The following is a 15,112-nucleotide window of genomic DNA, read 5'->3' as shown; positions in this document are numbered from 1 at the left end:
CAAGTAGGAGTGAAAACAAGTCGGATTAACTCCGACTCGACCAACTATCCAACCCGATTTGGATCGGATTCAGATAAAAAATTCCTATCTGATTTGGATACGGATTCAGATACGGGTCGAATATAATTTTCGGATTCGGTTACGGATATCGGATCCGTTTACTCGCAAATGATTTACGGTTTTTAGTTTGCTTATTTAAATAGTGAATATTAATTTTATTACCAATGATGTGTTATATATTATTTGTAGAGATTAATTTTTCTAATTTATATGTATTTGATATACAAAAAATTTATTTTTTTGTGAAACTCTTAATATTTTTGTGTTAATTATGTCTAAATAAAATATCATAATTCGTTTAAAATTTGATCAATATCCATTTAAAATCCGATCCTCTATCCAAAAATTATCTATATCCATTTAGTTAAGATACGGTTTTAGGTTTTGCTATCTATCTGAATCCGTATCTGGACTAAAAATATGGATCCAAACGTGAGTTGAGCACTAGTCGATCTGTATCTAATCCGTTTTCACCCCGAGACACAAGCCTTAAATACACAACCCCATAGTAGTGGTGCATGCCACATATACAAATTAAAAACAAAAATTATGGAAGGTATAATCTAAGAATATGAAAATAAAAATTTAAGTGCATAATAGCCATCAAATCTAATGAAATATAACCATAAAAATCAAATCTAATGCAATATAACCATAATATACTCAGACAATCTTAGAGCAGAAGGTACAGAGTAAACGATAGGGATGAGGGGGAGAGGAGTGCAGCTGTGCAGGTGACCTCCTCCACTATAAAAAAACATTAAAAGTGCTTCTTTCTTTAAGTTGTTTTTTAAATTATTTTTTTGTTAAAAAATATCATCTAATAAAATACAGGCGTTCTGAGGATTGTTTTACCTTTTATTTAGAGAAAAGAAGAGAAAATTGTGAGTAAAATGATCATTTAGTATATTAAATTGAAAAAAAATAGGGGTGATCATATAGTGGGATATTTGCAAAGGTTAATCTGGTTTTAATTAACTCCCTAGTCCAAACTTTATGCTTACAAACAAAGCACAGTGTACAACATGAAAATTAATTTTTTTGAGCTCCAATTATTCAAAAGAGATAGAATTACATCCTAGTTGGATTCTGATATTAGGCAGACACACAGACACAAAAAGAAAAAAAAAGAGTGAAACAGTGGCCTCCAAAATAAGAGATAAAAAAAGAGAGCAATGCAACTGACAATGCTAAAGATAAAGATCTACATCACTTCTTTTGTATTTCTTTCTTCTCTGCAAGGCTGATGAAGTTTAATAAGAAAACAACAAAAATAAAATGAGATCAGACCATATAGGTTCACAGGTTGAAAGAAAATTTTGACATCAGACAGCCAACACTTCCAAGTTCTCAACAAGCAAAACTGAGACAACCCGAAGAGATCATCAGACTACTATACATAGTTAGCTCACATGGACAACTGATCAGAAAGTATACATCCATGCAAGTACCAGAATACTGGAGGTCATTGTCTCAATGAGACTGCAGTTCTTGAAGCAGAGGACCAAGCTTTTGAGCCCCAAGATACAAGGCATCCACTAAAACAATAAGTCCAATCTGTAATTTCCAAACAAAGTGTGATCAAGATCCCTTTAGAATAACAAGGTCAGCTGATAATTAATTTTCATTATCGAACAGAAATTACCAAACGGCCAGTGAAGACTAGTCGGTAACCCAATCCTTCTTTTGCAGCTAAAGCACGTTGCTGATCAGTCCAACTGAAATTAAGGGATTAATTAATAAATAAAGCAAAGCACACAATTTAGGATCCCTGCAGTGGTTTCATTTCATATTTCTAAACAATACGAGAACTGTTACTATGCCTCCATTAGCTCTTTACCATATAGAATTTGGAATCATGCACTCTGCTAATCATCTTAAGGATAGAGAAATAGATAAGTTGAAGTATTTTGATTTTTAAGCGCATGAGATGGTACCCGAAAAACTCGGAAACTCCACCAATGCCAGCAAGCTTGAATGGTTGGGGACCTTCCCGTTGAAAATCCTGTTCATGAAAAGGCACCCAAGTGTCAAAAATTCGATGAGAAAAGTATCTTTTTCCAATAAAAAGAAAAAGAAGATATATCTCCCTCCTCAAATATAAATGGACACTGCTGCATTTTTCATCTTCCTACCTCTTCTTCAGCAGCTTCCAAACCTCCTTGTACCCAGAATATGTTTCGGAAACCAGCACTATAGAGTTGTTCACAAGCAGCTAGAGATCTGCAGAGTATCAAGCAAATTTGTGAGACAACTGTTGATTGACAAAACTACAGATTTATAGCAATGCATCTAGTTCCCATTACGCATAGAAAAATGAACTCAAAAGGGAAATAGAAAAAGAAATGACAAAATTATGCCAAGATTAACTGTTTTATTGGTCACCCACCAAATATGAAGTTGCATCTCTGGTTCTTTAGGAAAAATGCAAAATCTCACAGAAAGAACCAATATCACTTGTATGCCCATGATAGATTGTCATTAACAAGTGGGAGACAAACTCTAAAGTTTACACTATCGGAAAATGCATGAAAGATCAGGTGATGATACCTCATATGCATGTTGTGCTTTTAAAGTGACAATGCCTACCAATAAAAATATCCTTACACTGTGAGCAATTTTTAAGTTAGATTTATACGAGTGCAAGCTTGGGCTTCATATACATACCATACATAATTAGAAAGGAACATTGCCGCATGGATGAGATATCTTGTAACTGTAGTTGGGGTTCTCTAAAAGTAATGAATGGATTCTTCTTTTCTTCATGACAGAATCACAAGTTTGAATCACAGTAAACATGAGAATAACAAATTGTAAACAGGTGCTCGAACCACAGCACAAAATACAAATCTATAACAGATTAGTTAGCTTAATAAAATGCGTTGAAAACCAAATAGGCCAAGATTGAAATACGTAAGGTTTTTAGCATCATGAAAGACTAGAAGCTTGAAATTCAAAGGTCTATATTCCAAGCATTTATCTCATCAGCACGACTTATCAATTTGCTAATCATTTAATAACAAAGTGTAGACCTACTATAGATATTCTCCAAGTTCTGTTGCCTGGATCTATCTTTTGGCTTATGTCAAGAAGGGCCTCTTGGAAATACATCGAATAGTGGAAGTATTAGATCCTCAATGAGATACTTCATTTCCAGCAAGGAGCTTAGTCCTAAGAACCAAGGTTTCAAAAATCGGTATCGGTATCGGGATCGGGATCGGGATCGGGATCGGCCGTCCGGAAAAACAATACGTATCGGCTGTATCGACCATATCGGCCGTATCGGCCGCCTGTATCGGATTAGACTGTTTTAATTAAATAAAATTCTAAATGTTATTAAAAATATTGAGAAATTTCTAAAAATTTAGAAAATAATTATAAGAAAATAAGAAATAATAATTACTCACATATAAAACCTAAAAAGTAAAAATCTCTTTTCCTCCTCTCTTCTTTTCTATCCCTCTAACTGTTAGTCTAAAGTATCCATTCTCTCCCACACTCCTTTTTTTCTATCTTTTTCTCTCTCTCTTTCTCACCTCTTTTTTTTAATCTTTCCCTCTCCCTCACTCTCTTCCTTTTTCCCTCTCTTTCTCTCATGCCCTCTTTTTTTTTTATTTTATCTTTCCCTCTCCCTCACTCTCTCTTCTTTTTTCCCTCTCCCTCTCTCCCTTTCTCTCCCTCACTCTCTCTTCCTCTTTCTCTCTCTCTCTTGCTGCTGCTGACAGCAGCAGCTACAGCTAGGCTAGCAGCAGGCGGCTACTTGCAGCCGCCTGTACAGGTCGAAACCGGGTGGTTTTGGCCTGGATCGGGATAGCCGATCCCGATCCATTTCGGCTGATCCCACTCGCGATCGGCCAAAACCAGAATCCTTGCTAAGAACTATCATTTGTGTCCTATTACTTGACTACCAATTATTCTAAAAATAGATGATCTCAAACGAGGGTTGTTTTTGAAAATGATGCGAACCAGTCAGATTGGGTCATATCATGAGGGCATTGGGCTCGATAAATTGAGCCTATTTATCTTTTAATTAATTCATGCTTATATAAGCCCTTAAGACAAGTCTAGTTAAGTCATGTAAACCACTAAGACAAGTTCAATTAAGTCAAGTAAGTTACTAAGACAAGTTCAATTAAATCATATAAGCTATTACGGTAAGTTTAATTAAGTCATATAAGCTATTAAGGTAAGTTTAATTAAGTCATATAAGCCTCTAAGGTAAATCCTAGTTCGAGTCGTATAAGCCTTTAAGGCTAAGTCTAAGTAGGACTCATTATACTCGACTTCTATATATAGAGGGTTGGGCTTCTTTGTTTAGGAATCCAAGCATCTAAGCATTGAGAATTAATTGAGTTTAGCTATTTTTTATTACCGTATTTACCGTTTTATCGTAATCATTAGGTCGTTTTATCTTTCTAGGAGTAGACTATAACCGTAGAACCTTCAAAGCTTCCAAACCCTAGCTACCACCTTCCTCCAGTAGCCACCGTACCCTACGGCCGTCCACCACCACCCTTCGCCGTCCGTCACCCTCCGTCGACCGCCGCAATGTCGGATATTTACCGTTCTGCCCTGTTCTGACCTATCTCCACTATTTTATTTTTAACTTTTCATCCTGACCTCCGATTTAGGTAAAACTAGAGCCATTAGAACCATAACTCACGAGGCTACTACTACCCAAATTTTTATAATTTTCTTAAGTTCGAATCTGTCCAGATTTGGTTCGTAACATTGGTATCAGAGCTGACATTCCTCGAACAATGGTGAACACGTGATTCAAAGCTAACCTAGGAGAAATCATGGTTATGGAGGACCAAGAACTCGTCTCCATTCTTATGGAGATTTCCTCGGCACCACCAGCAACCCCAATGATGAGCCACCAACATGGGCGAAGGCGTTATGCAAAGAACTTTCGGCCGAATTGAAAGAGAACTCGAAGGAGATTCAAATTGCCCTCAAGGACTTGTTTTAGGCCTTGACAGAGGACCTACTAGCCGCTATCCACCTCCTTGCACTGCCACCGCCGTCGGCCATAGCAAAACCAACCTCCCCATAGCATAAAAGTCCAAACCATGAGGGAGGGGAAGTGCTCGCCCAAACTGCGACTAAAGCACCACCTCTGCTATGGTGGAGCTCCTACCATCTCTATAAACTGTTTCCACCACCAACGTGATGCAAGAGTAGCCCCGAGCGACAACCCTGGTCGTGGTGGAAAATAAAGGTCGAAATCCTAGTCCTCCATTGATGGTGATCCAGGCATTTTCGGTCTAAGCCACCATGTCAGCATCTTCCTTGGACCAGCCACACCCAAACCATGGCCTAAATTGCATGACTTAAGACCTTGGCTCAAACCACCCATAGCTAAGATTTGGTAGCCAACCGCGGCTAGGGCGGACTATGGCTCAAACCAGCGAGCCCTAGAAAAGAAACTACCATGGGGCCCCCTTCCATGTGGTAGATGGGACGCACAAAGAGATCAAGGACATAAAGTTCGAGAGCGAACGAAGGTTTGGAAACCACCATAGACACCTTAAGGACAAGGTATTCAAAAGCATGGTGGATTGATGCGAACTGGGTCAAATGAGATCGCATCATGAGGACATTGGGCTCGATAGATCAAGTCTATTTATCTTTTAATTAATTCGTGCTTATGTAACCCCTTAAGACAAGTCTAGTTAAATTATGTAAACAACTAAGACAAGTTCAATTAAGTTAAGTAAGTCACTAAGACAAGTTCAAGTAAGTCATATAAACTACTAAGGTAAGTTCAATTAAGTCATATAAGCCTCTAAGGTCAGTTATAGTTCTAGTCGTATAAACCTTTAAGGCTAAGTCCGAGTAAGACTCATTATACCCCACTTCTTTATATAGAGGGCTGAGCTTTTTTGTTTAAGAATCCAAGCATCCAAGTATTAAGAATTAATTGAGTTTAATTATTTTTTTATTACCGTATTTATCGTTCTATCGTAGTTGTTAGGTCGTCCTTACCTTTCTAGGAGTAAATCATAGCCGTAGAACCTCTAAAGCTTTCAAACTCTAGCCACCACTTTCCTTTAGCAGCCACCCTATCATACGGCCATCCACCACCACCCTTTGCTATCCGCTACCCTCCGTCGACTGCTGCAACATCGGATATTTACTGTTCTGCCCTGTTCTGATCTATCTCCACTGTTTTATTTTTAACTTTTCATCCTGACCTCCGATTTACGTAAAACTAGAGCCATTAGAACCTTAACTCACGAAGCTACCACTATCTAAATTTTCATAATTTTCTTACGTCCGGATCTATCCAAATTTGGTTCGTAACAAAAAACTGCCAATCAATAACTACTAGTAGTACAAGGCATGATCACAGCTAAATAGAAAAGGAATCTACAATATCTATAACCAGAGCAAGTCCTGATAGTATCCTGCTAACAATTTGAAGCCATAACAGGGGCAAAGATTTATTGTCAAGACAACCAAGGAAAATATTGATTAGGAATTAGTGTACTTGGAGATGTAGGGAACTTGAGATAAACAAGTCATAGGATAAAGCAGAATCAATGCTGTGGCCAATTAACCTAGTTGAACAAAGAGTTAAAATCAAGTTGCTGAAGCTGTAAGGTGTTAAGGCTGATCCAAAACAATGACCACAATCATGAATTTGTTACTAACATAGAAGATGTTTGCTTTCCATGGTCTATGAGCCCCTAAAGTAAGGTGGAGATCCAACACACCATTTTGTAGTATATCAGATTAATTTGTTACTGAAATAGACTAGAAGAAAACAAGACAGGTTTCACTGGAGAAGTAAAAGACAAATCTGATAATGATGAAGTAAACTGTTGCATCAATTTCGTTGTTAACTTTACTTGCACATTGCATCTCACCAAAAAAGAGAGGTGTGCATATAAATATAAATATATATAGATAATTTGGCCACAAATCAGACCTTTTCATATTACTAGTAACAGCTAATTAACAGTTCTGGAATTTGAAACAAGACAACATCTTCAGTGAATTCTTTAATAAACTGAAAACATTATTTAAATTATGGACCAAGTTGAACATTAAATTATTATATATCTTTCAGTTAATTGGTCACATATTTACAATTGTAACTGGTAAAAGAAATGTATTGACAACAATTGGAACTGTCCAATTCTACCAGAAATCAGAAAAGGGTGGTTCATAATCACAGGACTAGCAGAATAGGAAGAGAGGGTTTCACACAAAGGAATCTCAAGAATGCAATATGGGGAGCAAACGAACAAATTTCAATATAAGAGCACTAGTAGTTATAGGGACAAAGTTGAACATTACATTATTATATATCTTTCAGGTAAAAGAAATGTATTGACAGCAATTGAACTGTCCAATTCTACCAGAAATCAGAAAAGGGTGGTTCATTATCACAGGACCAGCAGAATAGGAGAGGGTTTTACACAAAGGAATCTCAAGAATGTAATATGGGGAGAAAACAAACAAATTTCAATATAAGAACATTAGTAGTTATAAGGAAACATGCTCAAAACGACATATTCTCCAAAAATATATATCACCAATAAGAAGATTTGAACATACTACCTCAATCCCTTCTGGCATGTGACAATAATGTCTGTATCTTTGGGAAACTTCTCCTCAACTTTTGATATGAAAGTCCTAAACCAGTATAGTTTAAAATTGGCATCTTAGGTCTCTCTAAGCAGTAAATTATGCATGGTATATTATGAAAAACATACTTATCATATGCCAGTGTAGGACTGCCACTCCACCACCCTCCTGTTCAACATTTACCATAAGATTAAGCATTTTAATACTTAAGTGAAAATGTTAGAGAAGAAATAAAGAGCTCATAGAGCTCTGCTGAAAGGAAGTTGAGGCAAAGGAGTCCAACGCCCAGAATGGAATCATGTGCATTGTTTCATATATATAGGACATCCTGTTATATTGTGTTTAGCTGCACTATGATTTATATACCAATAGTTTTGATCTCAGATAGTAAAATCTATGTTCTTTCACATTTTTATTAGAAAAAAATTTAGGGAATTAAGTCGTTGATTGTGGTAGATTAAGACAGGATTGCCAACTTACGGTCTGAGAGTGGGTTCAGGAAATTTCAAAGTCGACCAAGTTTACATATCTTTCAATCTGTAGATCCTACTAACTGTTGCCTTTTCAAAATGACTGTTAAACATCTTCAAATTTCTTGATTCTTTTTTACCTCTGGTCATACTTAGGTGACTCATTACTATCAGTAGAACAGATATTTATAAGCTCAGAATGCCTTTTCCTCTCTACTTATTCAAAGATACGTAAAATACATTGAATTTTTATTCTGGCTCTCTGCTAACTTTCTATGATACTCATTTAGACTGCTTTGCTAATGTTTTTGCCCTTATTTTTCCATCATGTACATTTTTTGACTTGACTGTTTACATCGTTTCTTTGATCAATTGAAAAGAAAGAACTACTACATCATTATCTGTTAAAAATTATAACATTAACTATCAAGATTTTCAGTTCATTCAAGAATATGCAACATTAATAGCCTAAGAATAAATAACTTGCATTCTAAATTTCTAATTCTTCTTATTGTTGATCAAATAGATGAAATATTCACAAAGAATACAAGATAATAACAAACGTTCCTACGAGCTTAGTTTGCAAAAGAGAGTGACCAGTTTGAAAAGCATACAACTAAATTTCCCTAGTCACTTGCATGAAGATATTGCAATTTGCATTCAACGCGGTTTACCCATAATCTGTAGGGTTGATCAAGAATACAGGGGTAGATTGGCAAATACATGCTACATTAGATTGTTTGACAAGGAAGAAATAGAAAGGGCAAGCAAGAAGCTTCACATTAGGGGACTGCTTTTTAATTTGTCGAAGGACATAAAAGATTAAATCCAGAGGAATTATACTAAAGCTAGAGTTTTGTTTTTAGGAGGCTACTACATATTCATTGTCAAGCAGAAACTAATGTTGCATTGCATCCGTCATATAAATAGGATATGACGGAAAATTGTTTCTACACGTACCCATAACAAAGCTTGTGATTTTCTTGGAAAGGGCTCCAAAATCAGCTGCATTATCTATGTCAAATATGGGTATCCAAGCGGAGCCTTTCACCCATGCCTACAAAAAGAAGTTCAAGTTGATATGAACACAAGTGAGAAGCAATGTCTAAAAACACCCAAAAAAAAAAACTGCATAAAATTATTGATCTACTCCATAAATGGATACCTTGTTGCGCTCATTAGAAGGACGAACATCAAGTAGGATTTTATTTGAGAGTTGAATTGCATAGCCTGCTTCTCTTGGTAAAAGAGCCTTAACTTTCTGCTCCCTAATCTTCAAATACATCACAACAAAATAAACAATAAAGTTTTTGTACTTATTTACAATTATAAGAATCACACACTTGTCAAAGGTTTTTCACTTTCAACGTTGCACAACAGATCAACACAATAGGAATATGATGTGATAGTAATACAATTGCACAAACATTCACATTACCCATTTGTCGATATCTCTTTCTTTTAATACTCGCATTCTCAAATCCAAGAAAATAAGAGCAAAGATTAAATTAATATTAACACTAAAAAAAAGATTATAACAAGTAGAATAATACCAGAGTCTCCCATCTCTTCCTAGCTGCAGCCATCTCCTTAGCCTGCCTCGTCTCCTGCTCTTCTCCACCCATTACAGCTCCCATCCTAACAACCGCACACGACCTCTGATACCAAAAATTCAACACCGCAAGATGAATAATCCCTCTTTCTAACGAAGACCCAATTGCCAAAACTCACTAATACGTGCAAAGAAAGAAAATTGAAGAATGAAAACAAGATAACCACCTTGGAATCCAACAAAGAGCCCCTCTGGACAATGCTCGGGTTGAAGAGCACCCTGCTGCCATTTTTAGGGTTATCTGACCTCCGCGTTGGAGAGGAGAAGGTGATTGCGGAGGTGACGCTGTGGCCAAGGGCTTCCATCTTTGATGGCGTAATAAAATTCAAGCAGGCGCAGTGGATTTATTGTTCAGTTCTACACTTCCATGTCAGATATGGCTCGCTTGCTTTATCACTTCGGGATTCTGGATTTGTTTTGGTCTGATTGACTCACATGGTGACTCAATATAGGACTCATTCTGACGTGGGATAATTTGGCCTTGCACTGAATTAGAGAAGGGAGCAACGCTAAGCTATGTTATTTTAAAATGGTTAAAATTATGAGTTAGGCTCCATATTTTATGTTGAAAAACTTAGAAAAGTCTTAAATGTGTGAAAGAAAGGATCCAATCGATTATTATTCGGTATCACTTTCACTCTTTCAAAAAAAAAAGAAGAAAGAAAATGGACTGGTACACTTCTCGATTAATATTTTATGAGAATTTTCAATATAAATAATGTAAATTTTTTAACTAATTTAATATATAGATAAAAAAAATGTCTGTCTTTCTTCTATATCTTCTCATCTTCTTCTTAAGTGGCATGATATCTATGGCAACTTCTTCAAATATGAGATTTAAAATAGTCTTTTTAATTCCTTAATTTCGCTTCTAACAAAAGAGAAAATCAATAATTTGAAAATTCTATTTTCCTGGAGAATCTTTTTTCTACCAAAGTGAGAAGAGTTCATTAGTTCACTTTCTTGGAGTCTAACTACCATATACTGAATCAGGAGAGGAGCTTAAAAGATATCGGACACATCTACTACCTTCAATGAGCGATTCATATGGAGTCAAGGACAGCAAACAAGGAGGAATTTTCTTTTACTATGTAGTTCATCGAAGAGAAAAATTCAAGCAAGAGAAAACTTCAATTAAAACTTGTTCAGAATAGGTCTATCAAAAATGCTCACTAAACTCATAAAGGTCGGGAGCTTGGCTAAAACTCGGCCTGAGCTCTAAATGAATCAAGCTTGGCTCGAATTAGCTCAATATATATTATCTGTTTATAAATTTATAGTAATATATTATAGTACAATAAGTAATGCACTCTTTAATCTCAAATAAGATTATATGTGTAATAACCCAAATTAAACAATAATAATACAATAATAATAAAATAATATAATAATGATAATATATAAATTCAATTAAATAAAAAAAGAGAGAAAAAAAATTGTGTTGCATGGCACGAGTTCGTGCCATGCAAGTTGCAAGCGAGCTGAGGGCGCCATGCTGTTGGCTCGGCCAACCTGGCCGGGGCAGCTGGCGCGGTGGGCCTCGGCACCACTACACCCCCTCACCACCTCTCTCTCTTTATAGCTCTCTCTCTCTAAAATATCTCGTTCTCTCTCTCACTCTCTCAATCACCTCTCTCTCTCTCTCACTCCCTCTCTCAATCAACTCTCTCTCTCTCGAACTCTCTCTTTCTCTCCTCTTACCGACATCGGCCTGCTGCCGTTGTCGTTGCCATCGCCGCTGCACCCTCCTCACCACATCTCTCTCTCTCTATAGCCCTCTCTCTCTATAGCTCTCTCTATAACTTGTTGTCTCTCTCTCAATCATCTCTCTCTCTATAGTCTTGTAACACTTGTATTTAAAAAAAAAAATTTAGCGCACACGCCATGCGCGTGCACTCTAACAGCAGCGCATGCGCTTGGCGCGTGCGCTGACTCCTTCTTCCCCTCCCCCACTTCTCGCATTCAGTTGCGAGAGGTGGGAGAGAAGTGTGCCGGAGTGGAGTTAACTCCACTCCGTTGCCCTCTCCACCTCTTCTCTATTTAAACTCCACTCCTTCCCCTCGAGTTCCCTTCTTTCGCAATTTCCTCTTCTTCGCTCTTCCCTTTTCTCTTTTCTCTCTCGAGCCGTCGAAGTTCTCGTCGCGGGCAGCAAGTCACCGGTCAACCAAAACCCCCTCACCTCGATCCTCAGGTTAGCCTCCATCCCCTCTTTAGTTTAATTTGAAAATAACCTAGTTAATCATGCGTAATTAGGAATTTATTTACGTCTACCTTCACCGGAGAAATTCGCCGGCCGACGACCTCGGGTCGACAACCCACCGGTCCGGGAAGTTTCCCCGCTTCAACCCCTTGCTATGGGTACACAAATTGGGTACCGACGGGGCATGAAGGAGGCGATACTATGTTGCCTCCCACTGCCGGGTTTCTTTGGCACAAGCGGCCACCATCGGCGGTGGTGGCCTCACTCGTCAACCTTGACTGACCCACCTCTTCACTTGGAAGAGGTAGGTACCCGAGATGAGGGCTTTGAGTCCACCTAGCACTGAGTCGGAAGCTCCATGGCCGCTGGCCATGGAGTTCCTCAACTCTCACCCTCCGGCCACACTGGCCGGAGGTTCTGATCACTCCTACACCCAAGTCAACCTAGTCGACTTGAGGAGGAGTTGTCGAAGCTGGGGACTGCTGGTGATGGGGATCACCGGCAGCAACACCCTTTCTCCTCTACTTCTTCTTCTCTGGCGAGGAGAAGGTGGGGGTTGGGCCAACCCCCACCGCTAGGCTGTGGCATGGGTTGCGCTGTAGCCCAGGTCCTCAGACCTTCTCTAAGGTCTTGATGGACTGGGCTCTGGAGCCCAGTCCACTCCCTTAGTTTTTGGTGGGCTGCGGTAGGCCTCCTCATTCTGTCGGATTGGGCTTTGGAGCCCAGTCCACTATCTCACCTTGCTGGACTGGGCCCTTGAGCCTAGTCCAGAGCGCATTAGAACCTGGTGGGCTGCGGCCCACTTCCTCATTCTGTTGGATTGGGCTCTTGAGCCCAGTCCACTATCTCTAGTCCAGTGGGCTGCATGTAGGTCTGCAGCCCACACACTCTCTCTTTCTCACCTAATTTGCTGGGCCTTGAGCCCAGCCCAATCTTTAACATTTTAACCCTAGACTAATTTATTATGAGTATGTTAATTTTCTTAAAATTCTGTTAGCTACATAAATTGTAATTATTATAATTTTCTCAACCATGTTATTAATAAAATTATGAATTATACAAAATCAAAATAGGTATTTGAATTTATTAGTCTTTTCATTTATCTTCACACTTACAATGTGAATGACTCTAAATGACCATTGTTATTTTTAATTAAGACAAATAATATCTCGGACCTAGAAAATCAAACTTAAATTTATACAACAAGATAGTTAGTTTATAAGTCCATTAATCTTATGTTTATTTTATTTATAAATTATTAGATTCATTATTGTGCGGGAAGGATCTTGAAATTCAAGAAGGGCTGACTGATTAGGAGAGTAAGACGGATTCCAAAAATATCCCAAGCGAGTAGAATTCTATAATAGTCTATGAAAAGTGCATATTTATGTCATTTCTTACATGTATTAATTAAATGTCGTTTTCTTACTTGTGAAAATTACATGACATTTCATATTTGCATTTAATTACATGTCAATTCTTATTTGCATTATTTATCACTTAATGCACATGTATGATGACTCTATGCTTGTTTATAATACCTGTTATTGTGATGATTATGTTAAATAAATAATAGAAGTCATGGCACCACGTGCACGTATCACTGTTAGTCAAGTCCCAGCTAGGCAGTGCCCTTTCACCCACTCAACCCGGGGTTAAGGGTAGAGTGTATTATATAGTATTATATTAGCGGTCTACACCTAAGGTCGGTAGCTGGTGAAGCATTTAGGTGATTACACTGCCTTAGTTGGAGACTAGTCTAGTATGATATTAGAAAAGATGATTGAGAGGCAGGGATTGTAGTTCTAGCGGTACCCGAGGACATAGGGTCAGGGCGTCTATCGAGCTATGTGCTCTTATCCTCCGTATGTGATGATTCCGCTCTGTGCGATGATTACTAGAGCGGTGTTGATGGCTTACGACTAAGGTCCTTAGTCTGATGGCCATAGACAACCGGTCATATGCAACGTCACCAAGCATGTATGGGCGATAATACCGCTAGTTGATTAGTCCCCCTCGATTTTATGGTGCTTTGTGAGATATGTCATTGTGACTCGACTTCTGTGTGGATTTCTGTGTAAAATGAGCTATAATGATAAAAGTTAATAAAAGTCATAATGTACAATTTCCCTAACTTGTTATGAGTTTGCATTTCTATTTATCATGTAATATTCTTAGATTATTATTGGATTTTATTTGTTAGGCCCTGTGCTCACCGCCATTTTGGTAGAAATATTTCAGAGCTGTTTATGGAGGATGCATATATCGAGGAGTAGCAGATTCATTCCTCTATTTTAGTATTTATTTATTCTATTATTTTTAGTTGGACTTAGCCCCTGCGAGGGTATTTATGTTTTAAAGTTTGTGTTGGACTTGTATTCCTAGAGGCTTGTTGAGGCTTGTGATATTGTAACTCTGAATTATTTGTTGGATTATTATGGTATTTTTTTACTTATTCAAATACTTGGTGAGATTATTTCATTGACAGGTCACGGGAGAATCACGTGGAAATTCTCCACGTGAGGAACATGTGAATTTTTGGAAGTGGGTGTTTCAAGTCCTCTCTCTCTCTCTATAGCTATCTCTCTCTAAACTCTCTTGTTCTCTCTCTCTCTCACTCTCTCTCGCAATCATCTCTCTCTCTCTCTCGAACTCTCTCTTTCTCTCCTTCTCTTATCGATGCGGACTTCCTTACCATTTAAATTCCTGATATGCATAACTTGTTATAGTACTAAATATATGCACGTGATCTATCATATAGAAGGAAATACATAAATCTCATTAATAGGAGAGTTAATAGAAAAAACATGTGGGTACCAGAGTAGGCACTAGGGTTAAGGGTGCCTAGATTGATGATTATGATTGCGGATATGCAATATCTCATGGCCCATGCCCGAGGTCAGTTGAGTTTGTGCGCAAAGACAATCGGACACCTACCGTTCGCTAAGGCATGTGTGTGGCGAGTTACCCTCATGTGATTTCTATTAACCGGTGGGGTACCCGATTTGGATGGATTTTGATATACCCTTAGCGTATGACAAGGTATGATTATAACTGAAATACCCTTAGCGTATGACAGGGTATGCTTTGAGCCTACGGGTAGGATGTTGAGATTGAGTACCAGGTGTTGATTATGTATAGTAGTTTAGTATGATCATGACATATAGAGCTGAC

At 38.0% G+C, this 15,112-nt stretch overlaps 1 protein-coding gene across 1 annotated transcript; it reads right to left on the bottom strand.

Annotated features, from left to right (window-relative positions):
- Positions 1-1,086: 1,086 nt before the first annotated feature.
- Positions 1,087-10,150, bottom strand: LOC140764234 (rhodanese-like domain-containing protein 11, chloroplastic). Its single transcript, XM_073103079.1, has 10 exons — positions 9,906-10,150; positions 9,680-9,784; positions 9,292-9,399; positions 9,087-9,183; positions 7,785-7,824; positions 7,630-7,704; positions 2,196-2,283; positions 1,998-2,065; positions 1,706-1,778; positions 1,087-1,617 (listed from the first exon to the last, which is right to left on the bottom strand). The coding sequence occupies exons 1-10, from the start codon at positions 10,041-10,043 to the stop codon at positions 1,534-1,536; spliced, it is 876 nt and encodes a 291-aa protein (XP_072959180.1). The 5' UTR covers positions 10,044-10,150; the 3' UTR covers positions 1,087-1,533.
- Between the last annotated feature and the right edge of the window lie 4,962 nt (positions 10,151-15,112).

Source organism: Typha angustifolia, chromosome 1 (assembly GCF_048772165.1).
Source record: "Typha angustifolia cultivar Huaian chromosome 1, ASM4877216v1, whole genome shotgun sequence".
NCBI lineage: Eukaryota > Viridiplantae > Streptophyta > Magnoliopsida > Poales > Typhaceae > Typha > Typha angustifolia.
Note: the sequence above shows the minus strand (reverse complement) of the source record. Positions and strands in the feature narration are given on the sequence as shown.

Excerpts from the sequence above, each read along its gene's own strand:
- LOC140764234 (XM_073103079.1), bottom strand. The coding sequence starts at position 10,043 with ATGGAAGCCCTTGGCCACAGCGTCACCTCCGCAATCACCTTCTCCTCT. Across the intron at positions 7,705-7,784 it reads CCTACACTGGCATATGATAA|GACTTTCATATCAAAAGTTG; the intron begins GTATGTTTTTCA and ends ATACTGGTTTAG. Across the intron at positions 2,284-7,629 it reads ACATGCCAGAAGGGATTGAG|ATCTCTAGCTGCTTGTGAAC; the intron begins GTAGTATGTTCA and ends GATACTCTGCAG.